Source organism: Taeniopygia guttata, chromosome 28 (genome assembly GCF_048771995.1).
Source record: "Taeniopygia guttata chromosome 28, bTaeGut7.mat, whole genome shotgun sequence".
Classification (NCBI taxonomy): domain Eukaryota; kingdom Metazoa; phylum Chordata; class Aves; order Passeriformes; family Estrildidae; genus Taeniopygia; species Taeniopygia guttata.
The window spans coordinates 4,126,922-4,148,184 of record NC_133053.1 but is presented as its reverse complement, the minus strand read 5'-3'; the positions used below and the strand labels follow the sequence as shown (position 1 = coordinate 4,148,184).

Below are 21,263 nucleotides of genomic sequence, written 5' to 3'. Positions count from 1 at the left end.
TAAATTCCATAAAAATGCTATATTATTTAACTACTGTAGAAAAAGCTATTTGAGATAAATAACAGGGTATTTTGTTAAGGCTACTCCATGGCTGGATAGAAAATTCCAAGGCATGTGCTCCACACATGCTCCTCACAAGTAACTTCACCAAAACCATGGCAAAGCAGCTGAGAACAGAAGGGAGGATCAGCAGTGAGTGCTGCTGCACAATGCTCATCTTGATGGGTTTGCAGCAGCCTGAGTCCAGCAGTGCAGAGGGCACCCAGTTGCAACAAAGGACTCAGGAAACTGAAAGGCATTTTCATAAAGCCAAGTTTATCTTTCACTCAGCTGTTGATAAACAGCATTGCTGTACATGTTTTAACATGCCTTAGTGTTGTCCTTGCTACCCAGCTTTCCAAGGATTTACTGGCTCATCCTGAGGTAGGCTTAGGATCCCAGCCCAATGTTCTGAGTGACAGCACCAGAGGCACAAGGTTCTGCTGGTTCATTTGCAGCAGACTTCTATATTATTTATTAGAAACATGATGCATTACCCTCTGCCCCCTTGTCTGGTATGAGCACAGTGAGATCACAAGACTCCTTGGCCAAGCAACACAGAGGAAGCAATGAAAAAAGTAGGTTTACAGTTTTTTCTTTTGTTAATGTTTGCTGAAGTTACACACACCAACTGAAATCTGGCATGATGCATGCACACATCCATCCGAAAGTGACTCATAAGCCAATTAAAACCTTTGAACCTTATTCTGAAAAATCAGAGAAATGCTATCTATACAAGTACTGTGCACCAATTTCAGGGCAGATAGCCTACCCCAGACCAACCACTACAGCCCCTTAAGGCACAGCAGAAAAACACACAGGATCTTCTGAACCGGTTTGTAACACAAACATTGTGTTTCAGGAAAGAAATAGATGTAGAGATGCAGTTGCTTCTCCAAAGTGACTCTAAGCACCTGCAGCATCCCCCCAAGCTCTTCTGGCAGTCTCCCATGGACAGCTCCTCTTTGGTGGTTTACCCAAAGACAATTGAGGATTTCACACTGAAATGCCCACAGAAGGACACCAGTGCAGGAAGCTGGAGCTACACGAGCTATCCCTGGCCCCTCCCAAGGCCAAGATCACTGCTGGCACCTTGGGAATCAGGAAAGTGGCAATCAACAAGCCCTGAACATCGTAAATCAGTAAGCAGACAGCAGCAGCAAGGGTCTAGAGATGTCCCTTAATTATCTCCAGTCTGATCAGTCCCTTAATACAAGCACATCTCCAGTCTGATCACAGTATTTGTTAATTTAATTGCACAGCAATTAAACAATCCTCATGGGTCTGTGCTGTCTAAACCATATCTGAGCAGACAACTTTTAAGCCTGGAGAGATGTGTCAGATAAAAGTGCTCATTCTTGCAAATACAAGATGTACCCAAAGTTTTATTTTTACATTACTATGCAAAAAACCACGCAAGTGTTTTTACAGTAGATTTTTCAACTTGCTTGTTCCAGACATCTCTGTGCAGTTTCAGGCTCTGATAAAGGCAGGCTTCATCAAAGCACGTGCTTTTTTGGAAGCATAGGAAGCAGTCACTTCCTCCTGAGAAACTAAAGTAGCTATTGTTGCTGAGATTCAGATGACTGAAGTAGTTCAGGGAGAAACCAAAAAAAGATGCTTAATGACGTATTAATGCCAAATAAAAATGTAACACTGAAAATAATACAAAGTTCTAACACTGATTCATGCACAGCTGTGAGTAGTTTGCAGCTATGGAAAGGTAAGGAGGACAAAGATGGTTCATGGCCATTCCCAGCTTCTTAAATTCAGCACAAATATTTGTGTAATTAAAGTAAGTTTGTTCACCTCCTCCCTGCTGTACAATCACACCACTCACACTAAACAAACATCCACTCACAACTGAAGCTGATTAACACAGTGATCCACTTGGGGCAATATATTTTATACAGCTTTGCCATAGATTGAGCCAACCAGAAGAAAGAACATTCACACATCAACACCTCCCTCCATTTATACACCTTCCAACACAGGAATTTCTCAGCAGAAGTTGTCAGGTTTGAACACCTAGGTCATCGTGGAAATAACAATAAAAAAGAAACAGCTAATACAAAAACCAGCACTCAACTATGAGGTTTACAAACTGACTGCTCACCCTGCTGGGCAGTGACTGAGGAGGGGAACCAAACATTTCTAATACCCAGTTACACTCAGGATTCAACAGGGCTCACTTCATTCAGTTACTTTCAACATTTGCTTCTTATTTTAGAAACCCACTCAATTACCTTTCTGAGCTACTAAAACTACCACCAACAATATCATTTTCTGCAACTTTTACTCTATTCAAATATTTTTATGCTTCCTGACACCTGGATTTTAGCAGACTTCCCCTTAGATGATGAAGCATTGCAATTTCTCAGTGTGAATGATCAGTTTATAATAACCTAATGAACACAAATGCTTCCTTGTAACCGGTCCTATGACTTGGTTCTTTCTGGTGCCTGTCATGTAATGCTGCCCTTCACAGGGCAGCAGGAACAGGATGTACTCCCAAGAACACTTACAAATGAAAAACCTGAGGTGCTGTCTGTACACAAATGTCATTGCTAACCCACACTGTGGAGGAAGAGGTTTTCAGTCACTTTCACAGACACTGATGGAAAGAAACCACAAAAAAACCCATTTTCTGCACTCAGCACCAGGACAAAGATATGCAACACAAAGCACCAAATAAACAACTCTTTGCAGTTGATCACAGTGCAGAAATGTATTTTGTAGCCATATTTTATTTTGATTCCTCTGGCTGTTTTTCCCCTGGCCTCACTAAAGGTAGAGTGGATAGTCACTCCATTTCTTAGGTACGTGACAGCTCTTCCTCTCCCCTGGACCTGCCTGGGCACAATATTTACTTCCACATGTGCCAGCACAGATCTGTCTGGAGCATTTCAAACCCTCAGCAGAGGCAGCTATAAAACAATCCAGACTGAGAACAAAGCTATTATCCCCACTTATGCCACAGTCAATTAAGTAATATTTAATACAGGAGAAAGCAAGAAGTTAATGAAAGGCAGCACTAATGCAAAGCCTCAGCTGCTCCTGCCTGTAATCACAGGACATTGCCCACATCTTGGCTCGTGTGCCATGCTCCAGGCCCTTTGTGTCCATGACACAGCAGGTAAGGCAGGGCACTCTCACTGGCCTTGCATGCCAGTCCCAGACTGGTTTCTCACCAAGAGGTGTGAGGTCCTTATCCAACCCTCTTTGTGTATTGTTTCTATTTCCGACTTTGTCTTTTGCAGTGATTCACACTCGCGAAGAATTAACAATAGCAACTCTAGAGCCACTTGGAAGTGGGTGGAATAATGAGCTGCCTTCAAAGATATCAACACGTATATGACACACAGTAGCTGATGGAGCAGCAGTGCCTGAAAGAGCTGTCTGTCATCAATGAACTGCACCGCCCAGCAGTCGGTCTGTTCTTTCAGGCACCAACAAACCGTTTAGCGTTCCTCAAAATTCCCTGATTATGTTCCAGCCCAAATCCTTTACCATCAAATACTAATACCGCACCAGTGGCTGAAGCCAGGCTGTCAGAAGTCACAGCATGAGAAGGTCTTCAGCCTCACTGACGACAGGCTGAGTCCTGAAGAGATTTGTGATGTGAAGATTCCTCAAAACTCCCCACATCATTGCTTCATCTGAAAATGTGTCAGAAGAAGCTGGAAATCAGCAGTGGAACACAGTGGTCCTTTATTTAGAGGGAAAAAGCTTTTTTAACAATACAAGTGCCCTGTCCTCAGGTAACCCTCAGTAAGCAGCAAGAAGCCACTGGCAGGTTGGAAAGGCAGGCTGACAGTAAACCACACATTTCACAGCGGGACACAGAATGCTCCTCCCATTTAGCATTATATTAGTAACTAAAGTTTTGGGTTTGTTTTTTTTTTCCCCCAACCAGCAGCACTGATTGCTCCTTCAAATGTTCCAAAACAGTTTTAAGTGTAAACCAGCAATGAGATACTTATCACTCAACACCAGAGACAGAAAAATGTGAATTTTTCAATATGATTTTTCTTGAAAGTATCAATTACCAAAACCACAAAGGCACATACAGCAGAGTCTCTGAGAAAAGAGAGGACAATCTTCTCACGTTATAAGAGAAGTGCACATATATATAGTACAGGACTTTTTAAATCCCTTCTCTCTCCTTAAGTGTCCTGCAGTAAATCAAAGACACCTGAAACAGAGGGCTAGTGTCTGAAGGAGCCTAAAGCCACTCATTAATACCTGTTTCTGTTACTTAATTTCAGTTTTCTAAACGAACATCTCACATCAGCATCTGACAGGAGCTTCCTTGTTGGGAAAAACAAACTTTTAACTGTGAATGAAAAACACTATGCAAGGACCAAAAACCATCAAAGAATTATCCTGTCCCTTATTACACATTTAGGAGAACAGATATAACTTATCAGTTTGGACTAACTTGGCAAAAATCCAGTATATTTTAACAGCCTATGGTACAAGGCATTCCTCCTCCCGAACATGCTGTGAAGCAGATCCTGAAGCAGTAGGCACAAAGTAGAAGTTACTCCACGGCATACAAAAACACCTAATATCTGTTGAAAAATTCCACTTTCATTAGCAAAAGCATTCCTTTTCCAAATGCAAGGGAGAGAATGAGGTATTGGAAGTGAAAATTCAGGGAAAGGCAGTAGGATCAAGTCTGGCTTTGAACTGGCGCTGGGAACACCACAGGAACTAAAGCATCTGTTGGAAAGTAAACACGTGTCAGAGCTGGGAGGGAGCTAATGCTGTTCTGCCACCTCATTCCCTGCACACAGCACTCACCCTGCAGAAGGACCATGCAGCTCCAGCACTCCCCAGAACACTGGAGATGGACAGAGCAAATCTGCACCGAGCAGTGACTGTGTTAACCACCTCCTCTCTCCTACCTCGCATCCTTAGGGAAGTCCGTCCCTTCAGTTTCAGTGTTTGAAATAAATGGGTCACACAATGGAAATGTCTCTGACAGGGAATGAACACGCTGCAGAGAAGCTGTGAGCTCGAGGGCCAGGCAGCCTCCAGCACTCTCAGCTCCTCTAAGGAGCTGAGGAGCACCCAAAACTTATCAGTGAAGAGATGTGGCCTGCTCTGACTGCAGGACACACCTTGGGGTGTGAGATTTAGGATCACAGCAACATAGGAAGAACACAAACCCACCAAGCAAGAAAACAATGGGGCTGTCAAAGAACTGCACTGAGAAGCCCCACTGTGAACTGGGGTGCACTGGGGTGCACGGCACTGGTACAGCCTCGATGGGCTGTGAAATACCAGATATGCTCATGTGGTACCTGCATAAGAAGTGGAAAGGAATAAAACTTTCCATCTCAGATCAACCAGGACAGACTGTCCAGAGAGATGAGGGAATAAGTGATGGCAGATTTTTCCATGTGATTAAATTCCAAAACACAAAACCCAAGACATGTAAATAAACTAACCTCCTACAAAAAGCACAAGTAAATCAGAAGTCAAAACAACAATCTTGCCTTCATTTCTCTTCCTATCACTGCTATTTAACAACCACAGTAGCTCTTTTCCAGAGACAACTCTTCCTGGAGAAATGCCTGTTGAGCCAAGACCAACAGTCAATATCCTCCCCACTAAATCACAGTTTGTTTTAAACAAATTTGCTTTTCTGAACATGATAGAGTGTCTGTCTTAGGCATAGACACTTACCTTGAGACACACAAATGTTGGTTGAACTACAGCACTGGAGCGACATTAAACAGATACAATGAACAATGGAAACACTGTAGGGAAAAGAGGAAGGATTTCTGCAGCTAGTTCCTCTAAAACAGCATTCTGATTTTGTAACATCACCTGAAAATTAGCCAATGTCCCCGGCCACTGCCTGGGAAGCACTGAATCCACACCCAAAAGCTCAACAGCAGGTTTACAGCTCTCTCCAGCTGAGCCAGTAAAAGGCACAGTCCTTTCCTGGACTTGCAGCACTCTCTGGAACTAAGAGAAATGATTTGAAGGATTCCCAAACACACAGGTTTTACCAGTGCAATGTCTTAATCAGCTGAACACATTCTGGTTTGGGTTTTAATTTTTGCTGTACTCGTGAACATATAAAAAAGAATTATCCCGACAGTTATCTGTTTCAAAATCTCACCTTTAGTACTCCAAACTGAAGAGTTTTAAATCCTGTCATGCTGCAGCCCAGCTGTTCTGAGACAAGGTATTGCTCTGACCTCACTGAATCCCAGAGTGTGCACATACCCCAGTAACAACTTCCCACACAGCCCTACAAAATTGTCCAAGGAGTGTTTTTTCCTAACTCCAAAGAGCACCAAAGCCAACTCATTTTAACCATTTCTTGTCACAGACTGAGAACAAGCTCGGTGTGCTTCTGAACTCTCTTTATGAAGCTGTTTGTCACAAAATTATTTTTGAAAAAATATTCAATACTTCTTAAAGAACTGGTGCCACAAAAGCCTGGACCTTCACCAGAAGGATCCTCAGGGGTTTGACAGCTGATGAAACACTTTCTGTCCTATGCACAAAGGAATAAAGCAGATTTACTAAAAGCAGCACAACACATTGGAGGGGCTCCATAAGAATACTGCTCACCAGGTCCTGCTCTAGCACAACACACTAGGCTCATAAATTCCATACAAATTTGCTGTTGCTGCTTTGTGGTGTTTCCCACATTTTTTAGGGCACTGCACAGCAGCCCTGCCTTCCTCTGCCATCAAACCAATACCATAAATTTAACATATACCGAAATAAATTGGATTCAATGATCCTGGCAGGTCCATTCCAACACAGCATATGCTGTCACTCTGTGAAAAACAGAAATTTCCCAGGTATGCTCACTACCAAACAACCCCCTATCCTGTGCACAAGGGGTTTACACAGATTTTGGAAGTTGTATTTTGTGTTTCAGCTCAATAGCACCAGCAGGAAGATCAGTTTTCCTAGTAAAGCTCTTCATTCAGTTAAAAGTTTACAACTTTTCCAGATGCTTTTGATAGCTGATACTGACTCTAGAGCCACCCCCAACACACCAGCAAAGCCCAGCTGTTAGACCAACATTAAGAAAGCTTCTCAGGCTTCATGAATTACTTGAAGATGAACATAAGTGACATTGGGGCCCGTTACTTCTCAATTACCATGTGACACTTTACTGTGGAGTCTCACATAACACGTTCTTGATGACTAATTATTTCACCTATACTAATTTCCTGATCACGTGCTTCTCACACAAGAGTGGATAACAGGCCGACACGGAGAAATGATTGCTGCCTAGAAAAGCTCTGAGCGAAAGAACATTTCAGTCAGGAGATACTAAACATGAATGGTCTGAAAGCTGAATTAGGAGCTTCGTTCTCCTGTATAACAGCTCCAGGGTGAAGAATACATAGCTGACTACAGGACGTGAATGTAGGGCTGGAGAGGAAGGAATTCCTCTCCAATAATCATGCATCCATTTGCGTGTATATATGCGTGCATATGTCTACATATATATATGTATATCTCCGTATGTATATCACGGATCCCAATAGCACAACACCGTGAATGGAAAGGTGAGCACCAAGCATGACCCTCCCCTACTAACTCTCCTGCTGTCCCCCAGCCTGTCCCTCCTGCCCCACACCCCAACGTCACCTTCCTCGTTCTGACTCCCGCTTCCCCCTTCCCAAACCAACATTCCCCTCGCAGACACGGCCCCAGCGGCCAGCAGCGACATCCCCGGGCCGGAGCACAGGGAAGGGTCCCCTCACCTCATCCTCCTTGTGATTGCGGATTCCGCGCACCAGGTCCTGCAGGTTCTTGTCAAACATACGGTCGATGCTGCCCTTCACCATCTTCAGCGCCATGGCGGCGGCGGGGCCTGCGCCGGGCTGAGGGGCCGGGCCCGGGCGGGGGGGCCGCCGCGGTGCTGCTGCTGCTCGAGCCGGGTGAGAGCAGCGGTGCCGGGGCGCTCACATGCCGAGGGGAGCGGGAGGGCACGGGCGGAGCTGCCCTGGCGGACGGGCGGGCACGGGCGACCCCGGCCGCAGGCGCAGCTCCAGGCGGCGCTGGGGATCCGGCACCGACAAAATGGCGGCCAGTCAGCTGAGGGCTCGGCCACGCCCCCGCCATGGCCACGCCCCGACCGGCGGCCGCGCCTCCCGGGCCAACCCCGCCCGCTGTGCCGCTCTCCAGCCCCGCCCACCGCGCCCAGGCCACGCCCCGAGCCCGCCCCACCCCTTCAGCAAAGCCACGCCCATTACGTCACGCATGTCCCGCCCACTCATGCCAAGCCCCGCCCACTCGTCCCCTCAGGAGGATGCAGGCCCGGGAGGGATCCAGCCTCTCTTATCCCATGGGATGGTGTCCTAGGGTGACTGTTATGGTGTTTGTATCTCCAATCGTGTGTTCTGTTTACGTTTGATATTATGTTCTGTGCTTTCAGAACTGACTCTGAAAGTGAAGGTTTGTTTTGCCGTGTTATCATCTGGTTCACCTCCCCCCATGGTCTGCTGTCTAGAAAAGGCTAGGGCTGGCTGGCTGGCTTTTGCTTTGCTTGCTTGCTTGCTTGGCTTGCTTGCTTTGCCTGCTTTCTTGCTTTGCTTCCTAGTTAGGTTAAGCAGTCCAATTCTTTCCCTGGACTGTTGCTTTTTCCTTTCCTCTTTCGGAATATCATCCAACCTGCTCTGGACTGGGATCTGGGAAACACCAAGGAACACCAGGAGCCTGCATTTGGTGATCTGCAGCAGCCATCCCCAGTGCTGGAGAGCAATCCCCAGTGCCCAGACCCGGGCAACCACTCCCAGGAAAGACCTTCTGGATTTGTTCAGCTCTTCAGAGGGGTGAAAGAGTTTTGTTGTCATCTAGTGTTGTTAATTGTTTTGGTGCTGGGGAGTGCTTTGTTTGTTGAATAAACAGGTTCTTTTCCACTTCCCTCTCTGAGGAAATTTTTCCCTGAACCAGGTGGGTGGGGAGGGGCTGTGGGGGTTTATTTCCTGGGGGCTCCTTTCAGAGGGTTTTCCCCAAATTTGCCCTAAACTAGGAGAGATGGAAACAACAAACAGCTGCAAACGCACGAGAGAAAACCCCAACCCTGGAAGAGCTTGGAGCAAACACTGAGTATTTAATGAGCTGCTGGACCTGAACTAGGAGCCAAGAGGCTGGTGGGGTCCCAGGCTGTGTTAGGGAGAGCATCTGTGGTAGGACATGGTAGCTGGTCCTGCCTCTTCTTCATTCCTGCTGAGGCTCAGCTGGAGTGCTGTGTTCAGCTCTGGGCTCCTCGGGGTCAGCGAGATGTGGAGCTCCTGGAATGGGGGCTGTGGACATGATGAAGGAACTGGAGCATCTCCCATACGAGGAGCGGCAGGGGGCTGGGGCTGTTCAGGCTCCAGAGCAGACCCAGGTGACATGCCCTCAGCCCTGTGTGTCTGCAGGGAGGGCTCAGGGGCTGGGGCTGTTCAGGCTCCAGAGCAGACCCAGGTGACATGCCCTCAGCCCTGTGTGTCTGCAGGGAGGGCTCAGAGCAGGGCCCAGCCTCTGCCCCGTGGGGCCTAGCAGTGGCACCAGAGGAACGGGCAGGAACTGATGCCCAGGAACTTCCACCTGGACGTGAGGCAGAACTTTGCTGTGCAGGTGACCAAGCACTGAACAGACTGTCCAGGGAAAGTGTGAGGTCTCCCTCACTGGGCACATCCCAGAACCATCTGGACACAATCCTGTGCCCTGTGTGCTCTGGGATGGCCCTGCCGGAGCAGGAAGGTGGGAGCTGATGGCGCAGTGTTGTTCCTTAAACTTGAATTATTCTGGGGTTCATCCCCTCCCCGCCCCGTGACAGCCGCGTCACTGCTGCCACTGGTGTCAGTGTCCCAGCACTGGCCACGCCCACGTCCCGGATCACACCCCCAAATTGGCCACGCGTGGGGATGGGGGTCCTTCTGTGGGAATGGGGTCCTTCCATGGGGATGGGGGTTCCTCCGTGGGGACGGGGTCCTTCCATGGGGATGGGGGTCCCTCCGTGGGGATGGGGGTCCTCCCGTGGGAACGGGGTCCTTCCATGGGAACGGGGTCCCTCCATGTGGATGGGGGTCCCTCCGTGGGGATGGGGGTCCTTCTGTGGGAACGGGGTCCCTCCATGTGGATGGGGGTCCCTGCATGGGGACGGGGTCCTTCCGTGGGGATGGGGGTCCCTCCGTGGGGACGGGGTCCTTCCATGGGGATGGGGGTCCCTCCGTGGGGAATGGGGGTCCTTCCGTGGGAACGGGGTCCCTCCATGTGGATGGGGGTCCTTCCGTGGGGATGAGGGTCCTTTCATGGGGATGGGGGTCCTTCCGTGGGAATGGAGTCCCTCCATGGGGACGGGGTCCCTCCATGGGGACGGGGCCCTCTGTGGGGACAGGGTCCCTCTGTGGGGAATGGGGGTCCTTCCATGGGAACGGGGTCCTCCCGTGGGAATGGGGGTCCCTCCATGGGGACGGGGTCCTTCCATGGGGATGGGGGTCCCTCCGTGGGGACGGGGTCCCTCCGTGGGGATGGGGGTCCCTCTGTGGAACGGGGTCCATCGGTGGGGATGGGGGTCACTCCGTGGGGATGGGGTCCCTCCATGGGGATGGGGGTCCCTCCGTGGGGATGGGGTCCTTCCATGGGGATGGGGGTCCCTCCGTGGGAATGGGGTCCTTCCATGGGGATGGGGGTCCCTCCGTGGGGAATGGGGGTCCTTCCGTGGGAATGGAGTCCCGCCATGGGGACGGGGTCCCTCCGTGGGGACGGGGGTCCTCTCGTGGGAACGGGGTCCTTCCATGGGGATGAGGGTCCTTCCGTGGGAATGGGGTCCCTCCGTGGGGATGGGGGTCCGTCTGTGGGAACGGGGTCCGTCTGTGGGGATGGGGGTCCCTCCGTGGGGACGGGGTCCTTCCATGGGGATGGGGGTCCTCCCGTGGGAACGGGGTCCTTCCATGGGGATGGGGGTCCCTCCGTGGGGATGGGGGTTCTCCCGTGGGAACGGGGTCCTTCCATGCGGATGGGGGTCCCTCCGTGGGGACGGGGTCCTTTCATGGGGATGGGGGTCCTTCCATGGGGATGGGGGTCCTTCCATGAGAATGGGGTCCCTCCGTGGGGACGGAGTCCCTCCATGGGGACGGGGGTCCTTCCATGGGGATGGTGGTCCTTGTCCTTCCGTGGGAATGGGGGTCCTTCCGTGGAGATGGGGGTCCTTCTGTGGGAGCAGGGTCCCTCCGTGGGGACGGGAGCCCGTCATTGGAGATGGGGGTCCCTCCATGGGAATGGGAGTCCCTCTGTGAGGCTGGGCATCCTTCCATGGAGATTGGGGTCCTTCCATGGGGATGGGGGTCTTCCCGTGGGAATGGGGTCCCTCTATGGGGCTGGGGGTCTCTCAGTGGGGATGGGGTTCTCTCCATGAGGATGGGGGTCCCTTTGTGGGCCTGCGTGTCCTTTCTGAGGCTCAGAGTTCCTGCATGGGGCCGGAGGGTCACTCCATGGGGCTGGAGAACTCTCCATAAGGATGGAGATGCCTCCATGGATCTGCCGGTCCTTTCTGGGGCTGAGAGTCCCCGCGTGGGGTCAGGGGTACCTTCACAGGGATGGGGATCCCTCCATGGGGCTGCAGGTCCTTCCGTGGGGTGGGGATCCCGCAGAGTGGGGCTGGCAGAGCTGCACCTCTCCCCTCTGCCCGTGGGTGTCAGCAGTGGCTGCACAGCCAATAGAGGCAAATTTTGGGATCTATTTCATGTCTTTATTGTGGATGCAGCTCCACGGGCTGCCACACCTGAGCACCCACTAAACACCCACCGTCACCCACTGCCCCAGGTGACCAGTGTCAGTGTGGGAGAGCTGTGACAGGTGACATGATGGGTGATGGCCAGGCAGACATGGAGCTTTGTGAGTGTCCCCACATGTGTGGGTACAGAGTGGGCAGTGGTTTGGTGTCCCTGTGACCACAACATGTCCTCTACCCACATGCCCAACACCCCTGAACAAGCCCCTACCTGTGGGTGCCATGTCCCCACTTCAGGTGGTGACAAGGAGCAGGAGAGGCAAAACAAAATGCACAGGGGCTGCTTTGCCACTCCACCTTCATCTCCAGAGCAGGATTCCAGCATCTCTTTATTCCCTTTAGGAGGGAACTAAAGAGAAAGGAGACATGACCTTGCTAAGATTCACCTGGCATTCTGAGCTGCTGTACAACATGAGGAGGAAAAGGATTTCTCTTGCTCGCTGTGTTTTTCCTTTTGTTCTCTGCCTTCAGCCTGGATTTTGCAGCCTGTTTGTGTTTGTCCCGGGGCAGAGAGAGGAGCTCAGTTCAGAGGTTGTGTTGATTTTATTCAGAAATAGCTGCATACAGCAGCCCCTAGGCAGGAGGGGTTTCCCTTTTTAAAGGAAAAAAAGGAGGTTTCCCTTTTTAAGGGAAAAAGTCAAAGGGAAGAGTTCTGTTTGCTGGAGTCCTCATGGTCTGGAGAACATCCAGCTATTTTCTTTCCCAGGGAGAAGAGCCGATGTTTGTGCTCGGAGCCCTGTGGCCCTGAGTGGGCATCTGACTGCAAAAAATCCGAACATCGAAGGATAAGTCCCAGACAGGAGCTGCCCCCACCTCATACCTGTGGTGCCCTGACAGTCCCAGGTGAGCCCTACAAACTGACATCAGGAAATCCCTTGTTTTAACCCAGCCCTTTGCAGTGGGGCTCAGCCACTGTCACACTGTCACTTTGTCACACTGTCACACTGTCACACCCTCACACCACCAGGCAGGGAAGCCCAGGCTGGGAGATGCAGCACCCCGAGGGGTGGGGAGCATCTCCTACAGATGGATTTGGACTCAAGACTTGATCCCTCCCGACTGAATTTCCAAGGATTTCTCCTCCTGAGATAGCCTGGCTTAGTTCAGCCTTAAAAATTTTATTTGGGACACAATTTATTTTTTCCCTCTTCTTCCTGTGAATGCTGAAGGATTTGGAATCCCCTTATGATCACCTTTAATTAAGAGCGTTGCTTTAAACCTAATTGCTGCCATCAGTGATACCTAAATCTTAAAATCCCCAGCTTTTGTCTTTCCTGGCTTTTGCAGCTCAGATATTTTCAATTTTTTTTTAAAGAAATTACGCCACCTCCTGTTTTCCCTGTTGCACTTACATTCCCAGGGAAGGAATTTTCCCACTCCAGCTGCTGACAGAGAGTATCCCTAAGGAATGCTGTGCCTTGGGAGAGCTCTGCTGAGTCTCACAAAACACAATCCCGGCCATCACATCCCCGATGGAGCCGGGTCTGGGCTGCTTTTTGGTTTTCCCCTGTGCCGGTGCTTCCAAGACCTTTTACTGCATTCCTGGCACTCAAAGCACTCTGTGGGTTTCACATCCCAAGGATGTTTAAAGAGGTTGTGCTTGGTTATGTTAATTGTGATTTTTATGTAAATCGCAAGGAAAGACCGGTAATTGAAGGAAAGAAACAAAATTGGGGATGTTCAGCCTCCAAGGGTCCAGCCAGGGTTCCCATGACAGCATGTCCATTTTGGGGTGCTCGTTTTGGGGTGTCCCATACCTGGGTACCCATATTGGGATGCCTGTGTTGGAGTGTCCTTGCCAGGAATCCCACACCATGATGCCCCTTTTTGGAGTGTCCTTTGCAGGACACTCAGGATGGGGTGACTGAGCCAGGGTGCCCAGTCCCCAGGTGACAATACTGGGGTACCCGTTTTGGGGTGCCCATATTGAGGCACCTCATGTTGCAGTCCCCATGCTGAGGTGTCTGACAGGATGCCCATTTTGGGGTGCTTATATTGGGGTGCCCATATGGGGTAGCTGTGTTGGAGTGTCTTTGCTGGGATGGCCATGTCAGAATGCCCTTTTTGGGGTGTCCCATGTAGGGTTGTCCTTGATGCTCAGCATGGGGTGACTGTGCCAGGGTGTCCTTCCTCCTGGTGACAATAGTGGAGTTCCCAAATTGGGGTGTCCCATATTGCAGTCCCCATGCTGAGGTGTCCATGACAGGCTGCCCGTTTTGGGGTGCCCGTTCTGGAGTGCCCATATTGGGCTGCCTCATGTTGCAGTCCCTATGCCAAGATGTCCTGGACAGGATGCCTGTTTTGGGGTGCCAGTTTTGGGATGAATCACGCTGGCATGCCCCATGCCCCAGTGTCCATATTGGGGTGCTCATACTGGGGTACCTGTGTTGGAATGTCTTTACCGGGATGCCCGTGGTGCGGTGCCCCTATTGGGGTGCCCGTACCCAGGTGCCCCATGCCGAGGTGCCCTTTTCGGGGTCCCCCATGCTGGGGTGGCGGTGTCGGGGTGTCCCCTTGCCCCGGCACAGACCCGCTCCGCCGGTCCCTGCCCGTCCCCGCGAGGTGGCGCCTGGTGCCCGGGAGAACCGGGGGGGGACACGGCGGGACCTGCGGGACCTGCGGGGGACACGCGTGGGGCGCCTGTGTGGGGGGCAGGGAGCGGCCCGCCTTTGGGGAGGGGGGCGGTGGGTGCCCCGTGTTTGGGTGATGGGTGAACCGTGGCTGGATGGATTAGTTCCCCATGGGGCACCCACTTTGGGTGACGGGTGCCCCATGGGTGGCGCTGGGGTGATGCGCCAGCGCTGTCCGGCTGGGGGGTGATGGGTGCCCCACTTTCGGGTGGAGGTGATGCGTGCTCACATTTCCATCATGGGTGACCCAAATATGGTCCCACCCGCACATTAGGGCGTGGGTGAGGCGTGAGCTGTGGCGTGGGGGCAGCCGGTGTCCCCGCGGGCCTGGCACGGGGCGGGACACGAGGCCAGCCGGCGCTGCGGGGACAAGGGACCCATTCAGGAGGCTCCGAGTGCCGCGGCTGCCTTCGGGCGCTCCGGGTCCCGGGTGACACGGGCCTGGCACCGTCCCCTCGCCCCCAGCCAGCCAGAACCTTTGTCCCCCCACATTCCCTGCTGAAAGAAGGGCGTGGGGTTGGGTTGGACGCAGCGGGGATGGAGCCTGAGGGTTAAACACCCGCCTCGTGCTCCCGAATTCCACATCTGATAAAATGCTTGGAATCCGTCCCGAGAGATGGCACATTGGAGCGGGCAGGGCCGGCAGGGTGGAGGCTGGGAAGAGCCCGGAGCCAGGGGAAAGCTGGGCACTGCGCTCCCTCTGCCTGGGAAATGGAGCCAGGATGTTCCCAGCCCCGGCTACCCCCAAACAAGAAACAAGGGGGCAAAAGAGGGCGAGAGCGGTGGGAGGGAGCAGCAGGAGCACCCCAGCCCACCCGTGGGAGCTGGTTTGGCCTCTCTGTCCCCTCTGCCAGGGGCTAGGGCAGGGCAGAGGCTCCCTGGATGGCAGCAGAGGCTCTCCAGAAGCTCTCTGGTGGTGTGGGGTTAGACACAGCCAGGGCTGCAGCACCGGCCGATTCAAGCTCCAGCAGAGCCTGAAAGGACCAAATTGGGTTTGTTTTCCCCTGGCAAAGCAGAACTGATGGAAACCTCCAAGGGCTGGGTGGGAGACAGCCACTGTGTTCCAGTGAAAACATTCCTGGTTCCTCCCTTGGCATTCAGGGCTGCTCCGGGGTGCTGAGCAGGTGACTCTGCCATCAGCTGTGCCTGGCACAGGCAGTGCCCCAGGTTTTGTCCCTCTTGTTCCTTGCTGAATCTGGGGCTCTGGCTCCTCATGTACAGTGCTCCCATCACTGTGTGAGGGAGGCTTCAGCAGTGGCAACTACATCTCCCTAGGGAGAAAAACTCCCAAAATGGGCTCAAACCCAGTTTGAGACCAGATCCAGGACCAAAAGGGAGACACTGACAACCACAAGTGGCTTTATCCTGCCTGGACCTCCACTGCACCAGCACGGTTTTGATGCCTCACCCACCCCAGGTCCTCAATATCAACAGGACTCTCAGTGCAGAGAAAACTGTTGCATCACTGTTGTTGTGGCAACTGCAGCCAGAGCATCCCTGGAGAGCTTTTGCCCAGAGAGTTGGCAGGACAGATGGAAAGGACAGATGTTGCTCCACCATGTGGAAGGGAACTCCCTGGTGCCATGCAGGATTGACCCCAAGAAATTAAAGTGGGGCTTGGAAAATTGCATGTGGGGTATTTTGCATGAGAGAAAGGGAAGTTGTGCACAGCCATCAGAGCTGACTCCATCCCTGGGACTATGGACCACCAGCATCCTGCCCTGCCACTACAGAGGCTCCGCTCGGGATATTTCATCTGATGGGAACAAACTTGCCTGCATTAACCTGCCTCGTGATCCAGCTTGTTATTGTCAGCTAAATTGGGTCAATACTGAAGATGAGCTGTTGCTGGAAGGCAGGTTCACATCGGAGGAGCTGATATGCACCTCAAGCCCCTGTGCCAAGCACTGGCCCTGCCTGAGGGTCAATGGACACATGAAGATGATAGAAGCTGACCCCACAGTCCAAGAGGAGTAACCCCAGTGTGGCATGAGCTCCAGAGGTGCCTTTGCATGAGGTTTGTGCACAGAGTGTCAGAGCACTGCTTGTGTGAAGTGTCCTTGGTGCATTGATGCCCTCCCTGTGTCCTCCCCTGCCTGCACATGGGACCCCCATTCTGGGGGACCCCTGACTGGGGCTGTGTGGGAGCAGAGGTGGGATGTGGGAGCAGCAGGGCAGGAGGGGTGCCAGCTGCCTGTGGGCACCAGCTGCCCACTGTACACTCTTGACAGGGAAAAATTTATTTTCCAGTGCTACAGGAGCAGAGTTGTGTGCACAGAGCTGTGCAGAGCTCCCCCATTCCTCCCTATCCAAACTGGTTCATCTGGTGGTGCCAAAAAAATAAAATTCAGCTCTCAACCTGGATCCAGGACCTGCAGCAGGACCAACACACCTGGGGAGGAGATGGGAACCTCTCCCACCACAAACCTCCACACCAGAAAAATTCAACTGCTGCACACCAGAAAAATTCAACAGAAAAATTCCGCTACTGCGGATTTGGAAGTGGATTCTTGATTCTCTGGAAGGGCCAATGCTGCAGGTCACTGTGTCTCTGGAAAATCATCAGCCTCTGGAACCCTGGCAGCACCCAGTGTGTTCTGGTGCAGAGCAGAGAGGAGCTGCAGGAGAGCACAGGGTGAGAGGGCAGAGAATCAGGAAATGGTTTGGGTTGGGAGGAACCTCAGTGCCACCCCTGCCAGGGGAAGGGACACCTTCCACCATCCCAGGCTGCTCCAAGCCCTGTCCAGCCTGGCCTGAGACACTTTTAGGGATCCAGGGGCAGCCACAGGTGCTCTGGGCACCCTGTGCCAGGGCCTGCCCACCCTGCCAGGGAACAATTCCTGCCCAATATCCCATCCAGCCCTGCCCTCTGGCAGTGGGAGCCATTCCTCTGTCCTGTCACTACCTGCTCTGGTCTGAAGCCCCTCTCAAGATTTCTTATAGACCCTCAAGACGCCCAAAAAAGCAAAAATGCAGAGCTGTCCAAGAGGACAGAGTGGCTCCCAGCTCCTGGGGATTCTGACATGTCTCAGGGGCCAGTTCAGCTCACTGAATCAGCCAAAAACAGGGCTTCCTTCTCTTCTTCCATCTCTTCTTCCAGATGTAAAACTCAGAGAAATCAGTGAAAAGATGTCCTGATTCAGGCAGGTGCTTCAAAATGACCCAGTCCCCACTACCTGCCAGGAGACATCAGCTCCAGCACTGAACCCCTGCACGGTGGCCAGATGGTTGGGAATCATCTGGGAAATCCTGGAAGCTTCCATTACTCTTTATTAGCAGCCCAGGAGCCTGCTTGGGCCACACAAGGACTTGGACGACAAACTGATTAAAGACCAACCTAACGAACTCAAAGAGAATTCTTTAAATGGAGCCTGCTGTGCCTTGGAGAACTCCTGCCATGTCTATTTATTTAAATTTAATGGAATTTTTGTGGTAAGCTAATTAAAAATGAATTGATTATTTAAGAGGCAGTCAGAGCAGTTTAAGCACTGCTGACTTGATGATTTTAGTGTTTTCCTTAGAAAAGCGTTCCTAGCTATGGAGCTTTCTGCACGTACAGACGTTTAAGGGGGAGAAAAAGGATACAAAGAGGGAGTGGATGAGTTTGGAGCTGGCCTTGGAGCAGTTTCTGGATAAGGGAGCAGCCATGGGGACAGGAGCAGGGGCACATCCCAGCCCCCATCACAGAGCTGTGCAGCTGCCCCCAATAAACAGCTCTGTCTCTGCTGAAGGCAGGCAGGAACCTGTCAGGAAATACAGGTGTTAAATAATGCACAAAATCCCTGTGCAGGGAATATCCTGCTCTGGCACTTGCTGGCTCTGGATGCATTTTGGGCATGGTGCATTCCCTGCCTTCCCACGGAGTACAGGGCCACAGTCAGTGACCCCAGCCTGGATACCAGTTTGCAGCCCAAACACTGGATGTCTCCATGCCACATCTCCATCCCAAAGGATTTGCAGAGGTTCACTGAATGCAGGAGGCTTTGCCTGGCCCTGGAGCCACATCCCAGAGCAGGAGCGGAGTGGATGTGATGGTACCAACACAGGGGCACCAAAGCTGAGCTCCATGGCCCCCAGGCTCCCCAGCATGCCTGAGCCACATCCTCTCCAGCACCATCAAAAATGATGGGATTAATAAACTGGGGACAACAACCAGGAGAGTCAGATGGCAAAAGCATCCTGCCCCTAGCCGAGTTGACTTGTCTTTGCCTGAGAAAGTGAGGAACCGCAGGGACAAGAGTGCCCAGCCCACACTGACATGGCCGGGCAGCAGCTCCCAGCACCGCTTCCACCACCGGTCTGATGGGGAAGGAATGGTTTTCCTTCCAGGTGCCATCTGGCTCTGCTGGACCCGACTGCAGGTCAGAGCCTGGGCACCTCCTCAGGATGCTCCTGTCCCACAGGGATGCTCATCCCCAGCAGACACTGGCTCCCAGCTGCTCTTCCAACCCTCAGATGGAGCCTGGCACTAGGCACAGTGTCATTGTCCCTGCCCCTCGGCAGTTCGGTGTGAGCAGATGCCGTGGGGGGTGTGGATGCTGTGGTGGCGCTGGATGCCCTTCCCTCGGAGTGCAGGACAGGGTGGCAGGGCCCCCAGATGTCCCTGCACCCCAGGCCATGCACATATCCTCGGAAGAGGGAAATTATCACCCAAAAGACTGTGAAGGAGGAAGCTCTGGCCTGGTTTAATCGCCCAGTTGGGTACCTATAGACATGCAAACGGTGTCACCCTGCCCTGCGGGCACCTATAGACATGGAAAATGCTGTCGCGGAGCCCATCACCGGCCTCTATAGGGATGCAGCTCCCAGCCCCCAGCCAGGTGTCACCGCTCCCAGCCCCCAGCCAGGTGTCACCGCTCCCAGCCCCCACCCAGGACACTTCCCGGTTCTGTCCCTCTGCCCGGCTGGGGTGCACTCAGCCCTACTCCCGGGTTACACCGTGTTGTAAGGCTGTAGCTGCCGCCACAGAGCTCCCCGTGCTGCTCTTGGCACCCAGTGCTTGGTGTCTGTGGCTGATGGACCCTGTCCCCATGTCCCTCCATCCCCGTGTCCCCCTGTCCCCTTGTCCCCACTGCTGCGCACAGGGCTCAGCTCTGCTCCCCCATGTCAGAAAAGCTCCTCCTTGGAGCTGTGAGGAGCCCCCTGCACAGCCTGGCACACACACCCGTGTGCAATGGGGATGCCCCCTCTGTGCCCCACGTGTGACACACCCCCACGATTGTGGCTGTGACCGTGTGGCACCGGGCAAAGCTCACACGTCACTTGTGTGCACTTTGCACCAGGAGCTTTGGGGGCTTGGTCCAGTGACCCATGAGAACAGCCTGGCCTCACACGACAACCCTGTGCCATCATGAGCGTGCCAGCTGTGTGCCATCACAGGTGTGACAGCCCTGTGCCATTGCGACCGTGCCAGCTGTGTGCCATCACAGGTGTGACAGCCCTGTGCCATCATGAGTGTGCCAGCTGTGTGCCATCACATGTGTGACAGCCCTGTGCCATCACGAGCGTGCCAGCTGTGTGCCATCACAGATGTGGCAGCCCTGTGCCATCACGAGCGTGCCAGCTGTGTGCCATCATGTGTGTTACCCAGCCCTGCAAGGCCACACGAATGTCCCACACCAGTGCCCATGTGCCAGCCTTGGCCTTGTCACATGTCATGCCACAACCTGTTCTGCTCGCATGTGCTACTCTTGCCGTGCCACATGTGTCATGCCACAGACCCTCCTGCTCCCATGTGCCACCCTCACTTGTCACACATGTGTGACAGTGTGGCCTGTCCCTTCCTGTGCCCATGTGCCACCTTCACCCCATCACACACATGTGACACTGCAGGCCATCCCGCTCCCGTGTGCCATGTGCCATCCCGGCCCTGTCACACGCGTGTCACACTGCAGCCCACCCTGCTCCTGTGTGCCATGTGCCACCCCGGCCCCGTCACACGCGTGTCACACTGCAGCTTGTCCCACTCTAGTGTGCCATGTGCCACCCCGGCCCTGTCACACGCGTGTCACACTGCAGCCTGTCCCGCTCCCATGTGCCATCCTGGCCCTGTCACACGCGTGTCACACTGCAGCCCGTTCCTCTCCCGTGTGCCATGTGCCACCCTGGCCCTGTCACACGCGTGTCACACTGCAGCCCGTTCCACTCCCGTGTGCCATGTGCCACCCTGGCCCTGTCACACGCGTGTCACACTGCAGCCCGTTCCACTCCCGTGTGCCATGTGCCACCCTGGCCCTGTCACACGCGTGTCACACTGCAGCCCGTTCCTCTCCCGTGTGCCATGTGCCACCCCGGCCCTGTCACACGCGTGTCACACTGCAGCCCGTCCTGCTCCCATATGCCATGTGCCGCCCTGGCCCTGTCACACGCGTGTCACACTGCAGCCTGTCACACTCCCATGTGCCATGTGCCACCCCGGCCCCGTCACACGTGCCTGAGCCGCTCCCGTGCCGGTGCCACCCGTGTCACACCGCCCGGCCCGGGGGTCCCGTCCCCGCGCGTGGGGGTGGTGGGGGGGGCCGCGGGAGCGCGCGCGAGGCCGCGGGAGCGCGCACGGTGCGGGGGCAGCTGAGGACAGGGGGAGGGAGGGGAGGGAAGGGAAGGGGGGAGGGACCGCGGGGCCGCGCCCGCCCCTCTCCCCGCCCGCCCCCTCCCCGCGTCTGTCGCGTCGCTCGGGCCCGGCCCGGCCCGGCCCCGGCGCCTCATTGTGCTTCGCCTCACGCCGGCCCAAGATGGCGGCGGCGCCCGAGAGCCCCGCGAGCCGCCAACGACAATAGAGGGAGGGACGGGACCCGCCGCCCCCCCGGCACCGGCCGCCCCTCCCCGCC

At 53.6% G+C, this 21,263-nt stretch overlaps 1 protein-coding gene across 2 annotated transcripts in view; it reads right to left on the bottom strand.

Moving 5' to 3' along the window:
• The window catches only part of AP3D1 (adaptor related protein complex 3 subunit delta 1), a 40,682-nt gene extending 32,660 nt beyond the window's left edge, over positions 1 to 8,022 (bottom strand). For both annotated transcript variants that reach the window (XM_030257171.4, XM_012571247.5), the window contains exon 1: positions 7,788 to 8,022. In XM_030257171.4, the coding sequence (XP_030113031.4) occupies positions 7,788 to 7,883 (96 nt within the window). In that variant the 5' untranslated portion in view covers positions 7,884 to 8,022. The remainder of the gene's footprint in view (positions 1 to 7,787) is intronic.
• Positions 8,023 to 21,263: the final 13,241 nt, after the last annotated feature.